This window comes from Manis pentadactyla, chromosome 1 (assembly GCF_030020395.1).
Source record: "Manis pentadactyla isolate mManPen7 chromosome 1, mManPen7.hap1, whole genome shotgun sequence".
Classification (NCBI taxonomy): Eukaryota; Metazoa; Chordata; class Mammalia; order Pholidota; family Manidae; genus Manis; species Manis pentadactyla.
Genome location: NC_080019.1, coordinates 149,400,993 through 149,424,537, shown reverse-complemented (window position 1 = coordinate 149,424,537; position 23,545 = coordinate 149,400,993). Strand labels below are relative to the sequence as shown.

General features: G+C 37.5%; 2 protein-coding genes across 2 annotated transcripts in view; one reads left to right on the top strand and one right to left on the bottom strand.

Moving 5' to 3' along the window:
* Positions 1-4,511, bottom strand: part of CHMP2B (charged multivesicular body protein 2B) — a 56,593-nt gene extending 52,082 nt beyond the window's left edge. Inside the window, exon 1 of the mRNA XM_036898875.2 lies at positions 4,241-4,511. Coding sequence (XP_036754770.1) covers positions 4,241-4,274 — 34 coding nt within the window. The 5' untranslated portion in view covers positions 4,275-4,511. The remainder of the gene's footprint in view (positions 1-4,240) is intronic.
* Positions 4,273-5,396, top strand: LOC130679535 (uncharacterized). Its single transcript, XM_057488539.1, has 2 exons — positions 4,273-4,650; positions 4,767-5,396. Exons 1-2 carry the CDS (start codon positions 4,273-4,275, stop codon positions 5,064-5,066), a joined length of 678 nt encoding a protein of 225 aa, XP_057344522.1. The 3' UTR covers positions 5,067-5,396.
* The last annotated feature ends 18,149 nt before the right edge of the window (positions 5,397-23,545 follow it).

The window sequence follows — 23,545 nt, the reverse complement described above, 5'->3', positions numbered from 1 at the left end:
AAGGGCATCATAAGCAAAATAACATCAGACTGAGAAAGAGTGTGGTATATAGTGATATAAGTACAGTATTGCTGCAGTAAAATGCTCAGAGACATGACCAGAAAAAAAGACAAGACCAGATTAAGGAGGTTCTTACATGCCTTTTTTAAGAGCTCCCAGCTGATCTTGCTGGTATCAGAGATTAAGTAAGAGGATTTACGCTGAGGAGTAGCACAGTCCAATTTGGGTTTCAGGTAGAGCAATCACAAGGTGACTTTGAAGATGAACGATTTAAGAGCTATGAAGCTACAGGGAAGAAAAGCAAAAAGGTAATGCAGAAAAGTACAAGATAAATGGATATGAATTAGAGCAAGAATTGCAGGCACACAGTGGAAAACTCATATGTGACAAATACTCAAGAAGCAAAAGGAGCACAACTTAGTAATTAACTGAAGGTAGAGGGCAAAACCAGGAACTACGAACCCTAAAGAGAACTCAGGAAAGACACGGACTTAAAAGAGTTGTTGATGAATTCTGTTTGGGATCTCTTTGAGGTACTTTGGGACATCTAAATAGAGATATTCAGCCAACTGCTGGATACACTGGTCTTGAGACTCAGAAAAATTTATATAGACATACAAATTTGGGATCTATCAGCACTTAAGTAACAACTAAAATAGTAAGTTTGGATAAGATCATGAAGGAAGAGAATGCACAATTAGAATTGTGGTAGCCCAAGACGGAACCAAGAAAAATACATTTAAGGAGTAGGTTAAAAATAAAACAAGGAAGAAAGGAAAGGAGGAAAGAAGGAAGGAAGCAAAGAAGAAAAACAACCGGAAAGGAGAAATGAAAGAAAAGAGAATAGTTGGAGGAATTTGAGGAAAACTAATAAGAGTATGTTATGCCATGGAAACTGAAAGAGAATTTCAAGGGATGAAATTATCGGAATCAAATGCACGACCCAAGAGATGATCACTAAAAAATGGCTATTTGATTAGTCAATCTAGAAGTCATCGATAATCTCAGCAAGATCTCATTACAGGAGATATAAAGTAAACTGCCATACCAGCTGGGGAAGGGACATCCAAGAAATAAAGAGGTGGAGGTAGGAGACATCACATCACTACTCCTTCAGGGGGTTTAGACGAAGAGCAAAAAGAGATTGGACAATACTTCCTAAGAAAAACTGGGTCAAAGGAGAATCAGAAAAAGGGTTGTTCCCAGTTCCATCACCCTTAGAAATTCAAGTTCTACCACTAATTCCAAGAGGAAAAGAGCCTGGTTCCCAGACAGAAGGTTAACATTACACGGTACCTACCAAAAATTGAGAATTCCATACACCTAGCAAGAACAGCAAAATTAAACTGTGCCACAGGATCTCTAATGAAGAAAAAAACAACAGTGGTGACACTCAAAGGGATGAGATTCTGGCTCTGCCAATCAGAAGCTGTGTGATCTCGGACAAGCTACTTAGTCCTTTCCCTCTCAATTTCCTCCTCTGTAAGTGGGAATAAAAGTAGTACATACTGTATAGGTTTTTGTGAGAATTAAGATTCTGAATATAAAATGCTAACACAGTGTTAGCTTAGTGTAGGACCTCAAATTTGTCTTCATTGAGGATAACAGACAAAAATTATATACAGCTTAAAGAATTTCACTTTTTAAGAAGCCTATTTAGTTGTGAATTTATGACAAGTCCTCATGACAACCTGACTTACAGATTCATAATTAGTTTCAATAAATAGGTCACCATTAGTCCACTTAGAGGGAAAAAAACACTGTACACACATTACATATGTATGTATTTTATAAATCAGTAAAAGGAAAACCAAGTACTTGATTGTAATTTCAAATTCAAAGGAATCTTTCTCTTGTATGGCATTGAGGTACAATTCTCATTAATTTCTGTAACAAAATATATACGGCAGAGACTTGTTCATCTTTGTGTCAAAAATGAATTAAACATAACTCTGAATAGTAATAAGTGCTGTAATGTTGTCTCCCTTTTTAATGTACATGTGCAGTAATCTTTAATGATATAGTAGGCACCTCTACCAGCCAATCCAAACAGACAAAAAGATTCAATTATTCCTCAGATCTGTAAGTAGTTACATATTTCCCTTATATATCAGAATTTCATTACTGTTGAAACAGCTAAAAAGACAGTATACAGTAAAAGATCTTATGATCAATAATCAGTGAGCCCAGGAATCTGGGAAAAATGCATATAAATACATTAAATTTCATAAATGTAGCCTCATTATTACTAAGAAGAACACTGTCACCTTTTAATCAAAACACCTTCCCTTTAAAAACCAAGGGGTAAATATCAATAAAGCTCTATATCAAAATAATGAAAGTACGGATTATAATTAAGATGTCATTGATTCAAACTGACCTAACAACTTAGGAAAACATCAAATATGCAGTTTGGTAGTTACAGTAAACACACATGGTGGCCAAATTTACATTCAGAAATTTCATACATGTATCTTTAAGTCAGTAGCATAGTTCCTAGCAAAAGTCTTTAAGACTTTTTTTTCCCCCCTCACAAATAAGTCTATTTAGCAAAAACATTCTCTCTTGGATGAATTAACCCAACTGCAAATGAATATACAGTTAAGCATGCTCACTTCACATCTTCACTGTGCTTTAAAAAATTTTTATTCTGCTCTATACTTCAAGTACAGTAGTCACTAGATTGCCAAAAGCACCAGGAAGCACAAAAATGAGAATACAGAACTGATATTTATGTCTGAAAATCTTCGATATTAGAAATGAAAACTAGGATATTTTGCTTTCAGTGTTAAATTTTCTTTAAAATTTCATTTGTAACATCACAGTAAGAAAGATGCAACCCTTTTCCTCTGCTTAGTACATTCTCACTGTATATAACTGAAACAGAAACAGTACCCCGCCCCCAGTACTATACAATAACAAATCACAATATTGGTAGAGAAACAATGAAAAAATAAAGTGCCACATGAAAGATCAAACAGCAGTCTCATGAAAAACACATATAAAACCCATTTCATGTAATTGTAGTACATCCTATACCAACTGAGTTGTTATTCCAGGTATTGTAAATGGTAGTGTTCAGTTAATAAAAATAAATTGAAAAAAATTTTCTCACTGACTTAGGGTAAACAAACATGTGTTACACTGTAATAAATTAGGGGTAAAATGGTGAAGTGAAGGGTGGAGTGGCGGGATAAAAGCTGTTTTTGTTATCCTCCCGAAAATAATTTTGCTGGCATTGGAATAGTCAATACAAAGGAATGAAGGAGTTACCCTAGGTCTAGGCTGAGCACCCTGTTTGTACCAATCACTGTCTAGCTACCATTGCTCCTTTTGTGGCAGTTAGACCCTTACAAAGAAGTGATTCTTTGGTTGAGTCAGCAGCAACCTAGACTCAACGTGCAATGGGAAAAACAATTTTTAAATAACTTGCATAAATTTGATTCCTTGAAGGAGTCAGTGAAAATAACAAGACTAACATTACAGGCATTGCTTATAAACACCAATTTGTACATTCCTGTACATGCACTTTTTTCCTTTTAGATGACATTAAGCTAATGTCTGAAACAATCCAAGTATCTTAAAATGTACATTTCTATGCAAATAATACATACTTTAGATAGCAAAAGATAAATCATTAGAGAGAAAATCCACTATAAAAACTAAATCCAGGAATGTCCCTTGGTTTTCCTTTATTTTTCTACTGGAGTCAGTCAGGCAACATCTGTTTCACATCTCTATTGATGGGGCGTTCTTAGGGCACGACTGGCCCAGACCCAGGTTCATTTTGTTACCCCCACCCCCAGCTGAACACAGGTTTCCGGTTTGGATACCCAGAAGTAGTGCAGCTCCACACTGAAGGCGCAAAGAACCCAGCACACGTAACCAACAAGAAATTTTCATCAAATCGCGAAGTCTAACGACACTCCAGGGCCAGCCGCATCCTGCCCCTGGAAATGCTCAGGATGCGGCTGAAGGGAAAACCAGGGTGGGGGTGGGAGAGGGGAGAGGGCAGCTGCTGTTACCCGAAGGAAGAAGCCAGACCGCCCCAGAGAGGCTGAGGTGAGGCGAGTCAGGAACGCTGGGGAAGCAGAGTAGTGACGCGCCGAGGGCGGTCACCTGTGGGGCCACTGGATCTAGCCCCGTCCTCAGGGGCAGCAGCGAGAATCGCGGTCGGAAGCCCCCAAAATATGCCGGGAAACCGCAGAGCGGGGCCCTCTCGGCCCGGCCTGGAACTCACCGTCCACGGTTTTCTTCTTGAAGAGGGACGCCATGGTCAGGGACCGCGCCCGGGCTGCCCGGCTCGGCCCGGTCCGACCCGCGACTAGTAAAGGGCAAGAGGAAGAGGACAGGGCCTTGGACGGTACGGGGTTGCGGAGCGGATGGGCAGGAGAAGGCTGTGTCTCCAGGCAGGATCCGCTGAGGGCGGGTATCCGTGAAGCCTACCGCTGCCGAGCCGCCAGGAGCTCAGGTGACCATGAACTAAAGACACTTTTTGGAGAAGTCACTTCTAGGCGGCGCCTGCGCGTTTTGCGCTTGCGTTTGCGCAGTGCGGCGCCTGAAGCCGCTGCCGCTGCCCTCACATCAACTGCTGCCCGATTCCTCTTCCTGCGGGGCTGCCGGGCTGCGGCTCTCACACCGGCGGCGGTGGTAGCAGAGCGTGGGAGACGGCAGGCGGTTGGGGTGGGCGGGGGCGCTTCTGCGTGCGGATTCCGTGCGGAGTGCTGACAGACGAGCCTTGCTTAGCCCTTTCCTCTTTGCCCTAGGGGAAGCTGGAAGTAGGGGTGCCCCGGCATCCTAGGACAAGTGTGGGACGTCCCGGAACCAATTTGAGACCGACCGTGGCTGTCAGTACCAATACTTTCAAAAGTGCAGGGGTGGCTGTAATGCTGAGCTGCGTGCCTCGGCGGTGTTTGTCTCTGGAGTTCTCGCTCTCCCTCCCTGTCTCGCTCGCGATCTCCCGGCGCCCATCCGCGCAGCCCCTGCGGAACGCCCGGCGTTCACCTGCCGCCCTCCGCCGCGGCTCCAGCAACGCGGTGTGGCGTCGCCTGGGATCCGGTTTCTAGGCTGGGAATGGCGGGGGAGGAAGGGAATGGGGAGCAACTTTATTAATGCAACACTTTTAATGAAAATGCACATGTTTTAATGAAACATGAAAAAAAAATCCACATATATTTGTTTGCTGGTTTATGTCTCCAAACTACCTTTTTAAAAATCTCGCTTTCTTACAACTGTTTTTAAAAAAAGCTCACGGCTTTACTATGAACTTATTAGAATGCTACATAGCTGTATATTGATATTTAGTGTGAAAGAAAAGCCTCCATGTTAAAAGAAAAGCATATGAATTATTTAAAGAATCCTTGTGTGTATGTAAGCATAAATATGTAAAATAACAATCTTTGGATCAAGACTGTAAGTTTGTTTCATTTAGTTGCACCCGCGTGCAGGGGCGTGTGACACATCTCAGTTTAATATATTACTTCTCTATTTAGAATCTTAATTTTTCTTTGAACTTTTTCCTCCCTATCTATTAGTGCTTTAAGCAATACTGCCTTCCACAGGATAAAAATAATAGTAGCCTTTTTTTCAGAGATGTGATTTCTGCTAGGGAAGACACTCCAATAATAACGTCAGTATTATTAGTCACCCCTGGCTGTATGAATCATGTCTCAAGGATTTTTGAGTATTTGTGATAGTCAGACTTTCCTTCTCCATTTTTTTCCCCCTTGTAAGATTTCAAAGCCCTCAGGGCCACCGATAACCTTTCGTTGCTGCTAAAATTGAGCTAAGAGTATGCTCATGAAAACTTTCTCAGAATGACACAGTAATATGCAAGGTATAAATGTCTTCCCAAGTTATTCTAGATAATATGAGAAGATGAGGAGGTAGGGAAACAGGAAAAAAATATAAACGAGAAGACTTAGAGACTGCATTCAAAGCCTGGCCTTTCCTAGAGTAAACTTTATGGCAAAAGGCGGTTTGCCCTGGCTGCCTGTTGTAATGAATAGCATTGAGCTGTAAATGCATGAGAGACGATAATAAGCTGTTATGTGTGTAGCAATCTCACTCCTCCCTGCTGCAGTCACCCTGGTTTTATTACTCCTACACAATCCCCCCCACTGACCCAATTGGAACAGTTGGGAAAATGCCAAAATACTTAGCAGCAACCATATGGAAGACCCTCCAAAAGTGCACAGCGGGAACTAAAGACAGGACTTGTTCATTACAATAAAGCCCAAATAGAAATATATAGTATAGTTTGAAGCAGACTGGTAATTTAGCTGATACATGCACCAGACTGACTGGTATCCTTTCTGATTAGTTGGTGACCAAACTATGCCACTACATATTTTTTATATCATTTCTTGTTCCAAGGGCATGTACACAAATATAGCTGAGCTTTAGGACATCAAGAAACCATAAACTAGAATACAGTGGTATCTTTCATCTGTTTACGACCACCATCACACATACAAACTCACTGAATCGACAGACACATGTGTAAGCATAGTAGAGAATATTTTAATTTTATTCTTTTTAAAATAAAGAAATAATGAACTAATATCCTATGGGAATATCATTATGACCCGATACTCTTCTTCCAAATTGCTCAGTGAAAGATATTACATACCTTATGACACATACCATGCTATGTGCTATGAACATACCAGTGTAGAAATACATACGGTTCTACCATTTTCTTTCACCCATCTTCCTACCCGATTTTTCATCCTCTCTCATTCACTTGTTACAATTCTGACACCCATTCCAATGGGTGGGTTTTATTCCTCACACCAAACAATTGTCAGACCCCAGTGGGATGCTCTATAATTTAATTCAAACCCAATGCTATTTACCTGAAAATAGCATCAGATTCCACAGGTTAAAGATTCAGTCTCACAAGATTTCCCCCACTTCAGATGCCAATCCCAGATCCAGATTGTTACCTGTGCTTCTGACTGACCAGGAGTTCCTCAAAGGTTGATTGATTAGTTAGATCAGCTCACAGAACTCAGAAAACCTGTTTACTCACTAGATTGCTTATTTTGCAAAATTTATTAAAGGATAGAATCAACAGCCAGAAGAAGAGATACATAGCACAAGGTCCTGAATGCAGGAGCTTCTGACCCTTGTGGCTTTGGGCTCACACACAGTGGCATGTGGGTGCGATCTAGTTCCCCAGCCTGGAAGCTCCCAGATCCCAACCTTTTTGGGTTTTCATGGAGGCTACATTATATTGGCATGATTGATTAAATCATTGGCCAGTGTTGACTGAACTCAGTCTCCTGCCCATCTCCCCTTCCCGGAGGTTGAGGTGATAGGACTGAAAGTTCCAATCCTCTAATCACATTGGTTAGATTGGTTTCCCTGGTGATCAGCCTGCATCATTAAGTGGTTCCCAAGTCAGCTATTAACATAAAATCTGATGTGGTTGAGAGGGGTTTGTTATGAATATTCAACCTTTTGTAGCTCTTATCACTTAAGAAACTCCAACGCTTTCAGCTCTGTGCCAGAAACAAGACGAAGACCAAATATATATTTCTTCTTATTGTCCACAATGTCACACTTGTCACCTCAGAGAAACAGGCTTTGCTGTGGTATAAGAAAAAGAGCTCTTAAGACCAGAGCTATTCCAAAATGGGATGGGTACTGTGTGAGATAGGAGTTCCTTGTGAAGGAAATATTCAAGTAACAGCAGGTTGTTGCAGCCAGCATTCCTTTAAAGAATAAAAGTTTTGATTAGAAGGTTTCCAAGGTTCCTTTAAAATCTGGAATTTTGTTATAAATAAAATATAGCTCAGACCAAACACCTTGGTGTATAGTGTTCCACACTCTACAGAAAATACTACCAAGTCTTGTTGGCTTCCCCTTTAAAGATATGGTAAAGCCAAAATGATACAGCACTTTTTGTGAATCATCCCAGGGCAGGTAACGTTCATCTCTCCTCTGGCTCTTTTCCATCTATCTTATTTCCCTGCTTCCATCCTTAACCTCACTCTTGTCTCAATATGGCAAACAGAATGGCCTTGTGAATGTGAGTAAGATCATACTATTCTTTTGTTAAAAATAAATGTATTTTCAATATTTATGTCTGAATCACACACACATATGTGTATGCACATACAACTCTCACACACACACCTGTCCTACAGATAAAAATTCTGCTGTTCATTCATTAAATGTCTAAATTTTTACCATCCAGGTTGTCCTTTGATTATTTTCCTTTGCTATGTGTCACTCAGGTGGAACATAATTTTTAGATGTGATTTCAGAATTGTGCCATCTATTATCCCCCTTTCCCTTCTTCTGTGCACTCTATTTGTGATCACACTCTTTGATAGCTTAAGCTTTTTTAACTACCATATTCTTTGAATCTCATCAAATTTTAGCCAAGTAAATCTTTTACAATGTTTATTAAAAACTCCTACTCAGTATTCCCCATCCTATACTTGATTGAAAGATGATTTTAACCCAATATGGATGTTCTTGCGCATCACTAAAAACATTCATTCTTAAGCACTTGGAAACACTTTGAAAACACTTTGAAGGCATCATAGCTATTTATGAATCCATTCTACTAAATCATCAAGATATTTAACTCATTTTAAAGACAATTTTTAAGATTTTTGTAGTCTTTAATAAGAGACTTCTCTGCTGAAATCAAGGTATGTTATGCCTCTATTATATTCATACTTTATAAGTTATAGCAACCATAAATCTAAAAGAAATGAGTTGAGTATTGCATAATTCATTCCTGCAGAAACAATATTCACTCCACATGATAAATGATTTCTTTTCCAAGTGTAAGTAAAACATAATTTAATAATCTAAGGTTGTCTTCTAGAGTGTTTCTTAAAACAGTTTTGTCCCCTTTGACAATCAGAATACTTGCCATTCTTCACTCTTTTGTATCCCCTTTGAAAATCAGAATACTTGCCATTATTCACTCTTTTGTATCTTAGGTTATAATTTGAATGGATCCTCTTTTCTACTCTATTGACTATTGAAGGTCTTCCACATCATGGTTGTGAGTACCGATTCTGGATGCAGACTGCCCCGGTCTGTAAACAACTCTGCCACTTTCTAGCTGTTACACGTGGGGCAGGTCACTGAACCTCTCCATGTCCATTTCACCAGATATGTAATAGGGGCAATATTAGTACTACCTATGGCTGTTGAAAGAATTAACTAAGCTGATGTATGTAAACACCCAGAGTAGTGCCTGACATATATGCACTAACAAGGTATTACCTATCTTTATTATTGTTCCCAACTTGCTTACCTTTTTATGTTTTCTTGAGTAGTTTCTTCACTTTGAAATTCACTCAATCTGTTACCTTCACTCTATCAGCCAACCCTCCGCATTAGTCCATTTCTTTCTCCTTAATTAAAAAAACTCCGTTTTCATACTCCTTGATTCTATTATTTTTATAGGAGTTGACTTGCTATAGGAATATATGTCCAGCATTGGTATTTATTATGTTAGGAGGATTCATTACAGGTATTTTGTGTTGGGTTTTTCATCCCAGGATCAGATCCTGAACTCCTTGGTTTGGGAGAGAATGTCCTGTCATACTCTTCAATTATTTCCCTACTGAATGATAAATTAACAATGAAATAGCTTCTCTGTATTACCTATTTTTCAATATTTTTAATACCAAGACAGCATATATGTAAAACATTTGTATTGACTTGACAGACTCAGTTTCAGGTCTCCATATATCTGAAGGATGCCCAACATTATCCATCTTTGAGATCCTGGCTCAAAGTCAATGAATAATTCTATCTTAGTGCTAGTTAAGGATTAATATGGATACTCCCTTTTTTGTTGTCTGTTAGGCTTAAATTTGAATACACTGCAAGATGTTTTGCTATTTTACTATCTTTGCATTATATTCTGCTTTATATTCAGTAATGCTACAGTACAAAATATGACTTTATAAACAGAATTATAACTAATACACATTGACATATAGCATTTAAAAATTAAAGGCATAAGCTTAGGACAGAAAGAGTCATTGACAAAGTCTAAAAATATCATTTCTTATGAGAGGCAAACCACAGAGAAATGAAACAGCTTCTCAAAGTCCTATGGTTAGGAAAGTGTGGAGCCAGAATATGTGAAGACAGATTCCTTTAATGTGTTTATACACCAGAGCCAACCCCCCATGTAGGTTGTCAACCAGCAGAAAATGTGGGCTGCTTGGGTTTCTACCTTCAACATTCGCTTGAAGAGGAATGAATGAATACAAGGTACGATTTCAGGGGAGAGAGAACTAGAGAAGGATATCCTGGTGTATCTTCCCTTCGTGGCTCCCGTATCATCTCAGTGCTCAGCATTTGCACGTGGATCCCCCCTCTCTCAGCATCTCCAAATTCAGAGGAGAAAAGCAGTGCTCATTCTATGAGATGAAAGGGCAAGTATCAAATGAGGTTATTTCAAACACACAGTTAATTTTTGTACATTTCAAGCCAAATAATGTATGCAACGTTTTCCTCTGTTTTGGCATGTTCACCATGTTTTAGTGTTAAAATCTGGAATTTTCCCTGTGATTTCTGTATCCATGCTTTAAAGCTCCAGAAATTCACCTCATTTCTCTCTTTGCCAAATCTTGCTTTTAAAAATATATTCCATAAAGATTGAATCAGACTAGTCAGACATTTAGTCAATGAAAAAGCTAAATGAGTATCCTAAATGTGTGCGGCTGCACATCATTGGTTTTATAGTCTAAAAGAGTTCATGTGTTATTTGGAATATGTAACAACATGATCCTTCTTGAAAAATAAACTAAACTTTGCCCTGAATTCCTCACAGACTTAATAGTAGTTGCACATGAGTAGATCAAGACAGAATTTGTGCCCCCTGGCACAACAGAGCATATGTATATATATTTGCTCTTCAATCCGGTAAGGACTCTAGAGTGCAAAACTACTACCATACAAAATAGAAATGAACTTCAATATGGGGGTAATAGATCTGGTTCTTCAATAAAATAAACAGTAATAGCTCTCTCCCTTTCTATTTCAAATGAATAGAAATTAGAAGAGGCTATGGATGTTAGATCTTGGTAAATTAGTATGAATAATTTACTAAAACAATGGCATTGCATTTCCTAAACAAAGAGGGTGGCCTTTTACATTTTAAGCTACTTTAAAGTGAGCTTCTCTCCATTATTATTTTCAGTCATGTAACAAATACTTATACAGAACCTACTATATGAAATATGTAATATTAGTAACTGAGGGATCTAAAAATGAACCAGACATGGATTTTGTTCCAAAGAAGTTAAAAGTCCAGTAAAAATATTAGAGGTACATCAGAAGTTAAATGACAAGCCCCAATATATGACTGTAAAACTTGGGGCCACTAACAAAATTATATAATTAATTGAATTTATGACTGTAAATTTGATGGTTGGAAATCTTTCAGTTAGTTAGACTATAATTAATGTCATGTATTTAAAAATATATCCCCATTTTAAAAGTGTCTTCTCTTTCTTTTACATGCAAGGAAGTGACTCAGAAATTCAAAGATGCCTAAGAGCAGATGAAAAATTAAAACAATTTTGAGAACAATTTTACATATTTTTGATGCAATGAAATATAGGAATATCTAAAGTACACAAGCCTGAACTTACTGATAACCATAACAGTAAAGATAGATAATATCTGAATGTACATAATATTCAGACTCTGGGAGATTACTGTTTTGTATTTTCACAGCTCAGTATGAGAACTGTTTATCTTCACTCCCTCTATTTCTACTTTATTTGTGAGAATTACAACTTAGGCTACAAATCATATTTCAAAGCCTAAAATTAAAAAAATTTTTCTTTCATATGGTAAAATTTTAAGGCAATCATTCATAAACAAAGACTTGGGCATTCAGTTTCTCAGAGTCTTGTTAATATGTATTTAGACCCATTTGGGGACTACACTCTACCAGAGACCACCTTTTACAAGGTTTTCATGATGACACAATCAATATTATATTTAGTGTGGCCCATTCTATGTATAGTGTAAGGAAATATAAAAAAGTATTAAGATAGGATATCTGCCTGATTAAGAAGAATCTATTTGGATGATGACAACCCACAAGCAAAGTAACTTGCATTATGAGAGTTAAATTTATAGTTCATAACTGCAAGTGGATTTGTCATGTCGGAACAGACTCTATAGGTTAAAACAGTTTTTATAACAATAGCTGCTGCCTTTGGAGGTACACAATCTCAAATATAATTTTGAGATTAGTTGGCACAGAATATTGTTTTATCAAGGAGCCTGTTTAGAAGTCATTTTCTCCCTGTCTCTCTTGGATGTCTACCATTGGTTTTACCATCAGAGGGATGTTGTATGCATTTCCTATTGTTAATGTGACAAATTACCACAAACTAAGTGGTCTAAAATAACTCAAATGAATTCTCTGACAGTTATGGAGGCCAGAAGTCTGAAACAGATCTCACTGGGCTAAAATCAAGATTTCATAAAGGCTGCATTCTTTCTGGAAGCTAGAGGGGTAAATCTGCTGCCTGTCTCTCCATTTTTTAGAGGTTGCCGGAATTCTCTGGCTCCTTGCCTCTTCCTCTATCTTCCAAGCCAACAGTGTAGCATCTGCAAATCCACCTCTGATTCTGACCTTTTTGCCTTTCTTCTACATTTAAGGTCCCTTGTTATTACATAAGGCCCACCCAGATATTTCTCTTTATTTTAAAGTCACCTAGTTAGCAACCTTAATTCCATCTGCAACCTTTATTCCCCTTTGCCATGTAACATAACATGTTCACAGGTCGCAGGCATTAGGATATGGACATCTTTGAGGGCTGGCATTCTGCCAACCACAGGTGAGATTTTTTAAATAAGGCATAAATAATTGGCTCTACACACTTGTTCTTCAGACTAATCTGATTGGAGATTGTTTCCCAATGTTACCTAGTTAAAAAGAGTACTGTTGACCTTAGTGAAGTGAATATGCTATGCTTTGCTACTTCTGTGCATCATGGATGGATATATTCAGAATGTTAACCTATCTAGCTTTCATTTGGCAGGAGTATCCTTGATGCTTTCTCATATCAGCCCTAGCAGATTTCTAGGAAAGACAGTAAAAGATATTTGGACAAATCCTGACATGAAATTTTTCATTGAACCAAACTTGCTTTAATACTTTGTTCCAAATTCTGCCCTATGGATATACTGCATTAGTACTTAATCAAAATTTTATTTAATTTTGGAGTCAAACAGCATTCATAGTACTGACCACCAACATATTTGAATGTTTAAATAACTGTCTCCTTCTTTCTTTTATCCTCCACATACAGCTGGTACATAAGGGTCCAACAACTATTTGTTATCTTAAGTCCACAATATTCAAACATAGCTTATAATTTAAATGTATTTCAAAAATGAATATGTGAACACTACTACTCAATCTTATTTTAAGAAAGACACATTAGGTAGAACTAGATCAAATGCTTAATAATTTTATTCAGTCATTCATTTCTTCACCTGTTCATTCTCTTATGCTAGAATTTTAGAGGTAAAAGAGAATTTAAAGGTCATCTATTACACTCTTCATTTTTAAAACAGGTATATCAAGACCCATACTAAAGAACTGCTAAACCTCATTATTGGTCAGCAGAAGGTCTACAACTGGGAATCCAGACGGGTCAATTCTCATGCTTGACCTGTCCTAAACATCTGTCTTAATAAAGAGCAGAGAATAAGGAAGGAGAGAGAAGATCTGGAAGGCAGTGTTTGAGAAATCTGAAGTCATTGTTAATGTATTTAAGGATTTTGGCTTATGAATAAATAACAGGAGATTCCCACTACCTCAGTGCCCAGGATATAATTCATGTAGTTCACTGAAGCTGGTTGTATAAATATGAGAGGCCAGCCCTCTGAGGTAAGCTTCTCATTCTCTTAGGTACATTTGAGCTAGGAAATATTTTCTTTCAGCAAATTACTTATGCCATCCAATATGGACATTCAGTAGCATACTTATTAATATCTTTATAAAGATATTCTGATTTTAATAAAGACAGAAAATTATTTAGGTCAGAACATAAAGAGGAAGAGGTTAGATCAGTCCCTGAAAAGAATGATGCAGAAATGGGTCTGGGATTATGGAGATGGGATTTTTTTTCCAAGCCCTGTCTATAATCTGCTAAAGAAATTAAAAATGGTGAAGTCAATTCCCACGAACAAGTCAAGAAGTACACATGTGCCTAGATCATTATTCAGACTCTGAACCATCAGAAGCAGCAGTTCTTAATTCTCACAGCTCCCTCAAACCCAGCCTAAGTTTCTGATTGGAGGAGTGGAGTAGGAATTGAAAGAAAATACTAATATTTCTGTGGATCACATCCTCCATTGCAAAAGCTAAAAGCATAAAAATAAAAAGGACAAGTATTTTAATTCAATTAAAATTGCAAAGATCCAGTATCTTCTAGGATATGTTTTTAAACTGAAAAATAAGTTACAACAGGTTTTATCTCAAAAGAATGCCTAATGACAAAGAAGGCTTTTCCAAAATAAAATCAGAAATGTTGGTCATATAAATCATATGAATACAAATATAAATTATGATTAATCCTAGTCACTTTAATAATATCTGACATTACAAAGGAGGGCAGTTTCATTTCTACATTTTGCCCATAACCCATTACATAGTAAAGCTGATCTAAGTACAAGGTTGTGTTACCAAGGGAGGTTGGGGACTCTCTCCTTTGGGGTCATAAATATAGTTTTCCATCTGCTGGAAACTGCTTAGGTGAAACATGCCTGAAGTCAGAGGCTGGATCAGATGATCTCTGGGGGGTCTCTTCCAGCCTTTTGAGTCTTTGAGAGAAATTTCTAATCAGCATGTTAATGAGTACTTTAAATTTGTATTCTGGTTTCCTTGAAGATAATTACCAGAAACACTACAGAGAACAGCATTTCTAAATGCCTGTTTAAAGTAAGAAGAAAAATAAGGAAAAAAAACAGGATTCTATTTAAAAAGAAAAAAAAAAGAGGTAATAAAATGTGCCTCACTTGCTATGAGAGAAGGCAATTACCTGAGAAGGTAGTATGGCTCAGTAGTCTCGGGCACTTCTGGGAAAGTCCAAGACTCCTGGGTCTTACGATGTCTTGCTGTGTGACCCAGGGCAAGTCACTTGATCTTGGTTTTCTCATCTGAAAACACAAGAGCCCAGGAGCTGTGCTTGATTACCTGACTAATATCAAGATACAGGAATTAAATGAAGAATGGAATTTCATTTGGGGCCTCGCCACTGCTGCTGCTATGACAGATGGGAATCATACGAAGTAGGTTAGCCCCTGTGCTTCATTAACTGAAAAAAGGAGTCTGAATGACATAGGTGGTAAACTAAACTTTGAAAATGCTTTAAGAAATCTTAATTTGGATATTAAGTGTATGATGAATATAGCAAAGATTTTCTTTTTATTTCTGCATTATGGAAAATCAGTTGTGATTTCTCCTACATGTTCAATTAATCTAGTTAGTCCAAAATTAGACCCAGAAGAAAAGAACGGGGGAAATACATACTAGGTTAGGGTGATATTTTTTCTTCTTGTGCTTAGTTTTTAGAGAGGAAAAATCCTTTTCATTAATATTGATGTATAGCTAGCTGCCTTATAGATAAGAACAAAAGTGTATCAGTCCAAATTATTTTTCTCTCTCTATTCTTCCTTTCTTTACCAGTAGTAAAATAAGTTTAATCTGAATTTTTATATTTCTTGGCACAAAATGTGACACACACACACCCCCACACACACACATACTGCCCTGGGTGACTAAGGTGGCAGGTATCCAAACATGGCACACAGGCTTAAATGCTTAGTTAGCTCCATGCTATTTTCAGCAACACATTTTTTTCCACCAGAGATCACTGTTTTCATAAACATACCCTATCCAAGAAATCATATGAGGAAGGAATTCAACTAATGCATAACACAGAAGTTAATGCTTTCCAAAGTCAGCTAAAACTTATTTTTGACACACTCTTTAGAGAAGGCAAATAAAAAATAAAAGGTGATATTAAGATGAGTTCACTGCTTGTTACCAAACTTGGAAAATGGAAACATCTCTGCCAGATAAGATCTTTGAGTACAACTAACAGCCATTACCTATATTTTACTACACTTTGTATTCCTGTTAAAATGAAAGAGCCAAACCCATTCTGAAAAAGTAGCTGGAGTTTTGAGTGGAGATTGCGATTTAATGCAGCCTTTTGTTCATGAACATTAAAGAGAGGGCAGGTATAGCACAGGAAATACTGCTCTGTGTGAGGTTTGGGGAATCATAAATTCTGGTTCCAACTCTGCTATTCAGCTTTTAGATGGCATTATACCTTAGTCCCACCATCTGTACAGTATGAATAATCATATTTCGCTAAATCACAGGTGAATTGTAAAGAACAGACAATGAAAAGTAACTGAACATACAACCATTCTCCGAATCCAGACAATAAGGAAAACAAATGATTAAGAGGTTCAAAACAATGGGCTGAACTTTTTAACAAAACTCTGAGAATCATATTTAACCTGGTTTAAAAACAAAACATTTTCTAACAATGTTTATCTACTAAAATATGCATATGACTTAATTTTATCCACAAAATATGCATGATGTGGACTTTGGGACAAAGTCTATGAAGGACAACAAAAGAGAAAACACATCCTGACCCTACAGTGTTTTTGTATCTCTTGCTTGAGGGATCAGCTCATGGTAGATTCATGCTGTAAGTCTATGCAGTCTTTAATATTAAATTACAAAGTTCATTGAAGGATTGGACAGTATACTTTATCTGAAGAGCAGGGATTATGGCAACTGTTAGGAGTTGGAGGAATACCTTTTTGCTCCAGGCTTTGAAACTTACCAACATGACATAGTAAAATGCCCAGCAAGCCCTTGTGTCTCTCCCTTCTAAATTTTGAAATACGAGGATGCCAAATCTATATACCCAATTTGGTCATATGTCTTCCCCTGGGTATTCAGGTACATGCAGAGTAGAAAGGTCAGAGTATACATATGGTCACTAAGTTCCCACTTTTGTTTATTAATGCTATCCCCAGATACAGGAAAAATTGTTGTGAACCAAAAAATTACCCCAGGTAATGACTTTCAAAAACATGTTCTACATGTTAGTAATCTTGATATAAGGGAGAAAGATAACATTCTCACTTCTCTTTATACTTGAGAGAACATTTCCTACTATCTACTGCCCAATAAACACTTTTTTGTCTTAACCCCTTTATCCTCCATGGAAGAAAATCAGTTTTGAAATCCAGATTTCGAAGTTGTGTGTTTCCAAAATTCCTTTCTTTATATGACTTTCTGGGAGGATTTTACTCTCAACTTACTACTTTTTTTTTTAACCAACCTCCTTTTTCCTTTTCTGAAATTTGAGCTTTTTACAAGAACAATAAGATAAACAAGACAAATGGTAAGTTGAAGAGTACTGGTTTAGTGTTAGGAAAGTCAGAAGGAAAGAGAATTTCAAGGGTGGTTAGTCAAAATTGTTAAAATCATGCATAGTGGATGAAAATTATGGGGCAGAGTAAAAGGCCATTTTATTTTGTAAGGATCATTGATGATCTTCATAAATGCAGTTTCATTATTGTAGGGGCGGAAGGTCAAAATACTCTGAGGGAAAGAGCAAGCGATGGTGAGAAAGGAAGTGGAGTTGGCAAGTACAGAATACACTTCAACACTTTGAGAGTTAAATAAAAGGAAGTAGATTGTTTGCAAGACACTTGTAATTAACCTCACAGCATCCAGTGATGTATTTGTAGCTCCAGGAAAATCCATCTAATTAGTGGACCCAAACATGCTTGCAGAAAAAAGTGGAAATGTCTTCATGTTTTGTAAAGAGCTTCTTGTAGTCCATGCCCTGTCATCCTTGAATGGATGTCCACAGGTACTTTTCCTTTTTTTTTTTAATCATTCATCATTTTTCTCTTTTCAATCCTTCTCATTTTCCTTACCTTCAAAGGACCAAAGCCAATAGTGTATTTTGCAGTCAAAGCAACTAATACTGTTGTTTTGGGGTTTCAATATGTCCTCAGTTTGGAATAATTTAGAGCATCTGGATTCTTCTGAGTGTAACATCTAAAAGTCAAATGTTTCTCTGTGAGTATTAACTACCTTTAGGGATATGCACAAAAGGAAAGGGGAAAAGCATTCCTCCACATGTGCATTTATAACAACATGAGAGCTCCTGATGGAGTTATAGAGATGAAAGATCGTGTGACCTTTGTTTATGAAATTGATCTGAAGGCTACCAACATCACAATCACCTAGGGTGCTTATGCACATCACAAATTTGTTAGGCAAAGAGCAAACAAGAGTTTATCTTCAGAAAGGGAAAGGAACACTATCTCTGAGATTTAAGCAAAGGAAAAGGGGCTAGATGAGCTTTATGGAAAAGTGGAAGAGTGAGCACATAAATAGATTACCTGTAACACCTCAATTCTCTAAATAATACAGGGAGTGAAGTTATCTATTAAGAAAGATGTAAATGGGTGGAATGAGTGGAAGAGGAAAAGAAGTGGAAGAGGAAAAAAAGGCCACTGTGCTGAATTACCTAGAAATCAACAATATTTTGTTGTTTATAAGGCAGTATTTTTTCTAACATTTTAATAGCTGATGGCAGCTTAAAATCATTGCTGCCTCAGTTTTTATGTAACTTCTATTTCCAACACATAAAAGAACTCGATCATAGCTATTCATATTGTCACTTAAATTGTATTATGTGCATTGCTGAAAATGTCATCAGAAAGATTACTATGTGATTCAGCATTGAAAAAATAAGTTATTTTGTACTCAGAAAAGCATGGAAACAGAGCAGCAGGGCATGAATTTGATATTAATGAAGCAAATATTCATTACAGGGGGAATAAACACAGTTGTACAATTTCTTGTAAAGAACAACCAGCAGATTTAATAAGATCCAAGAATATAAGATACACAAATATTTATGACTGAGTTGTTTGAAAAAAGATAGGCTACCACACACTGAAACAATGCAAATGAAAGAAAGGAAAGTGTTCATATACCTCAGAATAGATTAATGAATTTTCAAATCAATGAGGAGTTGGTATGACCAATTCATTGTAGCAAAGGATTATCGTTAAGGTGTTTGACATCCATTGGTCAGAAACTTCCAGCTAACTGAATAGTAGCACTTTCACTTCCAGAAACATGTGATTTAGCTGAAGAAAAGTGAATAAGTATAGTTTTAATAAAATAAGATAAGCTAATAAATCCTGGAGCTCTTTGACATGCCACAAAGATATTGCATCAATACCAAAGCACTAAATAAATGAAGATCATGAGTGGGCATGGAGAAAGTTAATGTATCACCATGTAGCTATGCATAACTGCCCATGGCCATATGTTTCTTCCATGTTGAATTTTAACTTCAGAATATTTCTGAAAAATATCCCCTCAAAAATGTTACTCTGTATTTGCATGCACATGCATAGATACACACTGTATGCACACACACACATGAAGTTGGCTGGAGAAGAGCTGAGCTGAAAAACTGGAAAAATCATTTCTGAGATACCTAGGAAGCATTCTTCATAGGTGTCAATAGTTTACTTCTTGATTTTAGTCAGTCAGCAGACATGCATTGAACTAGTTTAAAAATAAGCTTTTCAAAAACTATAATGATTTAGTTATTGCTGCCAATGTGAGTAGACATTGCAACTTTATAATTTCCAACCAACCAACCTTTTAAGCACTTTTGAAGAAGGGCATGGGTCCTTGTTGAAACAAAACTATTGACTCTAGCTAGTAAGATTAATAGTGTCAGGTATCAAAATTGCCAAATGAGAGCCAAGCATCCAGATGAAAATTCTGAAGAAAATACTGAAGATGTAAGAAGCACCTGTGCATCAATAACATTCTTAACAGCACAGAGGATAATAACAGGAGTGAAAATATGGTCATTGATGAATGAGTCAAAAAGAGATTTAAAAGAGTGGACACTGAAAGTGAATATATTTTAGGAATCTCATGACCAATGGAAATTGAGATTTAATGAAAGTTATGTAATCTACCCAAAGTGATAGAGTTTGCTTCTATTTTTCTTTAAATGTATGCATAATATTATAGTTTAAAATTTTTGCAGATCTATGTAGGTCTAAAATACCTCTTACAGTAAGTTAACTTCTTAAAAATCTAAGTTTTAGTAAAACCTTGTGTCACTGGCACAAGGATATTTTCAGTTTAATTGACACAATTTTTCCCTTCTCAGTTGCACAAGAAAAAACAGTACTTCTGAAAATTGATGGCAATTTAGGTTAAATAAAGTACTGTGACTGGAGATTTTACAATGTTTTATGCAACTTTTCTTCTATGTACTTTCTCATTCATCAGTTTGTACAACCCTTAATGACTAGCAACTTTATTGTATGAGTTCCACTAAAAACTATAGTTTTGTGATTAATGTGTTCACAGTCTAGTTGGGGAGAAAACTAGAAATGAGTAATTATAATGCAAGGTGATAAGCAGTGTAGTGAAGCTATACACAAAAATGCTCTTATCTGAGGGCTTTAAGAGGAAGTCCCATGCTGTGCCTGGGAAATTTTGAGAAAATTTAACAGAAGAGAGATTAAGGATTGAATCCTGACTTAGAGTTCATTAGACAAAGAAAGACCATGTTTTGAGAAGAGGGAATGGTATATGTATGGAAAGGCCCAGTGGTAGTGAAGTGTTCTATAATATTCAACAAATAGTGTGACAGAAACACTGGTAGCAGAGGAAATTAGAGGGGTAAATTGGAACCAGATTTTGAAGTATCTTGTTAACAGTGAGGAGATTGTAGTAATGAGACCCACTAAAGAGTTTTTTCTAGCCTTTGATGCATTTGATTTTTATATTTACAAATAAAAAATTGTGTTAAAATACACATGACATAAAATTAACCATATAACCATTTTTAAATGTACAGTTCAGTAATACTAAAAACATTCACATATTGTGCTGATATTTGATTTTTGAGAAGATAATTCTATGGCAGATAAACTGGAACCCAAAACCACTAGACAAAAGATGAATTGAACATTTCAATGGAGATATGAAAGGACCAAAATTAGAATTAGGGACTAGCAGATAGAGACAAAATTTGAAGGAGGAGGATTATTTGAAGTGAACACAATTGAATTATATTGTACATATGTCATGTTTGATATGAATACGACACATCTGTGGGAAACCCTCCAGTACACAATTGGAAATACATTTCAGAGCATGGGGAAGATGTGGAGATAAAGTCATTAGCCATGTTGAAGTGAATTCTCTTAAGAAACCTGCATTGTAGTAAAAAAAATAAAATGGGACTTTGATGAGACAGCATTGAATTGCTCACTAAGAACAAGGAGTCAATAACTGATGGAATAGCAGAGAGAACTAAGAGGGACAGGCATCATAAACGTCAAGTAAGAAAAGTATCTGTCATGGTCAGAGCATCTATCAGCATCAAATATTAATATTTAAATAGGCTAAAGCTATTAAAATAGTTAATTGGCTATGACAGTTAGGTCATTGGTGACTCTAGCAAAGACAATTCCATAGGATTGTTGGGAATAAACTTATGGGGAGAAGTGGATTATAGTGGGTGAAGAACAACAGTAGAAATTATAAGGAAAATATGAAAGAATAGGAATAATGATAGACAATATTCATGGAGCATTTACATAGCGCCAGGCATTGTGCAACTCTTATGGAATATTATGCCACTTAAGTCCCTTACCAGCTTTTTGCATAGATATCAAAATTTTATATAACTTAGAAAATTTATATAGTATACCCAAGAACATAAAGGGTTCTGTAGCCTTTTATAAATGATAAAGGCAGTTTTACATTACACTATATATTGTTGACAAAGAGTAAATGGAAACTTAGCACATATACTAAAGTAAGTTTAAGTATTCTTTTAATAGAGACCACATATGGAAGAAAAGGGATAAGCTAGTGTAACTCCAGGGGGCGGGGTAGGAAATAAGTTCCAAGTCCAGGGCAAATTACCTTTGAAGCCATGTGGGTAAAATTGCAATATTTCCAGAATCTCTTGCCTGGCTTTAATGCATCTCCATACTGTTTCCAAGGGGTGGAGAGAAGTAGTCCATCTCCATATCAGTAGGTAATTACAAGGGTGAATGAGGACTTATCTGGATTGGAGAGGTTGGGTGGGAGCCCTTCTTCTGCAGCTGGGTCACTAGAGATGCAGGACAACTGCTTGTAAGAAATAAATGAGTTTCTCCCACTTAATTTCTCTCTTTGACTGATTTTGGTTTCAAACGGGATTTCACCCTGGGATTTTATCCCAGAGCTACATCTGGTGGTAGTCAGCAGGACCTCTGAACCCAAAATCTGTCTACATGGGTGTGACTCTTGGGTGGACTGCCCCTAGAGATGGTGGGGAGATGCCCAGAATCACCCCTGTGGGTAATGGGGAGACCCCAGTGGCTGCAGTGGTAGAGGGTGCATTTTCACCCAGGAGCCCCCTATCTGTGAGGCTTCCAACTGGGGAGCCCCTAGTGAGGAATTGGTTTAGGGTAAAGCACCTCCTAAAGTGATGGGGCCTTTCCCAGAATTGGGGAAGGGTGGAAACACCGGAAATTGCAGAATTAGCACTTCATGATATAAAAGATTGCTTACAGGCCCTGAGTGGCCATATAACAGCTTGGATTGTGGGGTCTCTTTTCTTCAAGATAGTGGAAAGTGTTATTGAGGAGAGAGAAAGGGTTTTTGAGGACAAAGAGAGACTTTGGCAGGAGAGAGACACACTTTAGCATTGCTTGGAGGAGCTGGGTGATAACTTAGGGGATGACCTTAAGGAAAAAAGACAATTATTGAGAAGACGGGTAGTGCTCCTGGAAGATTCCTTAGCAGCAGCGAGGGAGAAGGCAGCAGGAGAAGCCACACTGAAGGAGGTGGTGGGACGAACTTGGGGGAGAGAAAGAGCTGTGCCTTCAGTCCTGGAGGTGGTAGAGGAGATGTTGGGAGAAGATGAGGAGGTGGGACTGATTGCAGATCTGTTACTGAGCTTCTCCTGTATTAAAGGCCTGTCCAGTTGTAATTAAGAAAATAAAAACATAAAGCTGTGGGCTCCTCAGGGGTAGAAGCCACCTCCACCCCACGTTGTGCAGCACTCCATGCTCTGCTCCTATACCCAGGAAGAGCTGGTAGACAGAGAGTCCAATATTGGCAGGAGCCATCAGAACCTCTGGCTACATGGCTTTTGCATCTGTGGGATATGGGGATGGAAAACACTGTTATGTCAGGTTCTGAAATGGGTAAACGCTTCCCTCAAAACTCATCATTTCCTCCGGCAGCAGTTGCAAAGTGCCTGTCACACCTCAGGGAATCAGGCACTTCTGGATTGGCTGACAGCAGCCATCAGGGAAGTTTGGTCTAATCAGGGTGATTTACCATACTTACCCACTAGCTGGAAAACATATACAGAGCTCCAAAAGGTGTTATGGAAATTAGGCATGAAAAATATCATCTATAATATGGACCCTTAATGCCCCAACA

Coding starts and splice junctions, on each gene's coding strand:
- LOC130679535 (XM_057488539.1), top strand. CDS start 4,273: ATGGTCAGGGACCGCGCCCGGGCTGCCCGGCTCGGCCCGGTCCGACCC. Junction 4,651..4,766: donor CTCTCACACCGGCGGCGGTG/GTAGCAGAGCGT, acceptor TCTTTGCCCTAG/GGGAAGCTGGAAGTAGGGGT.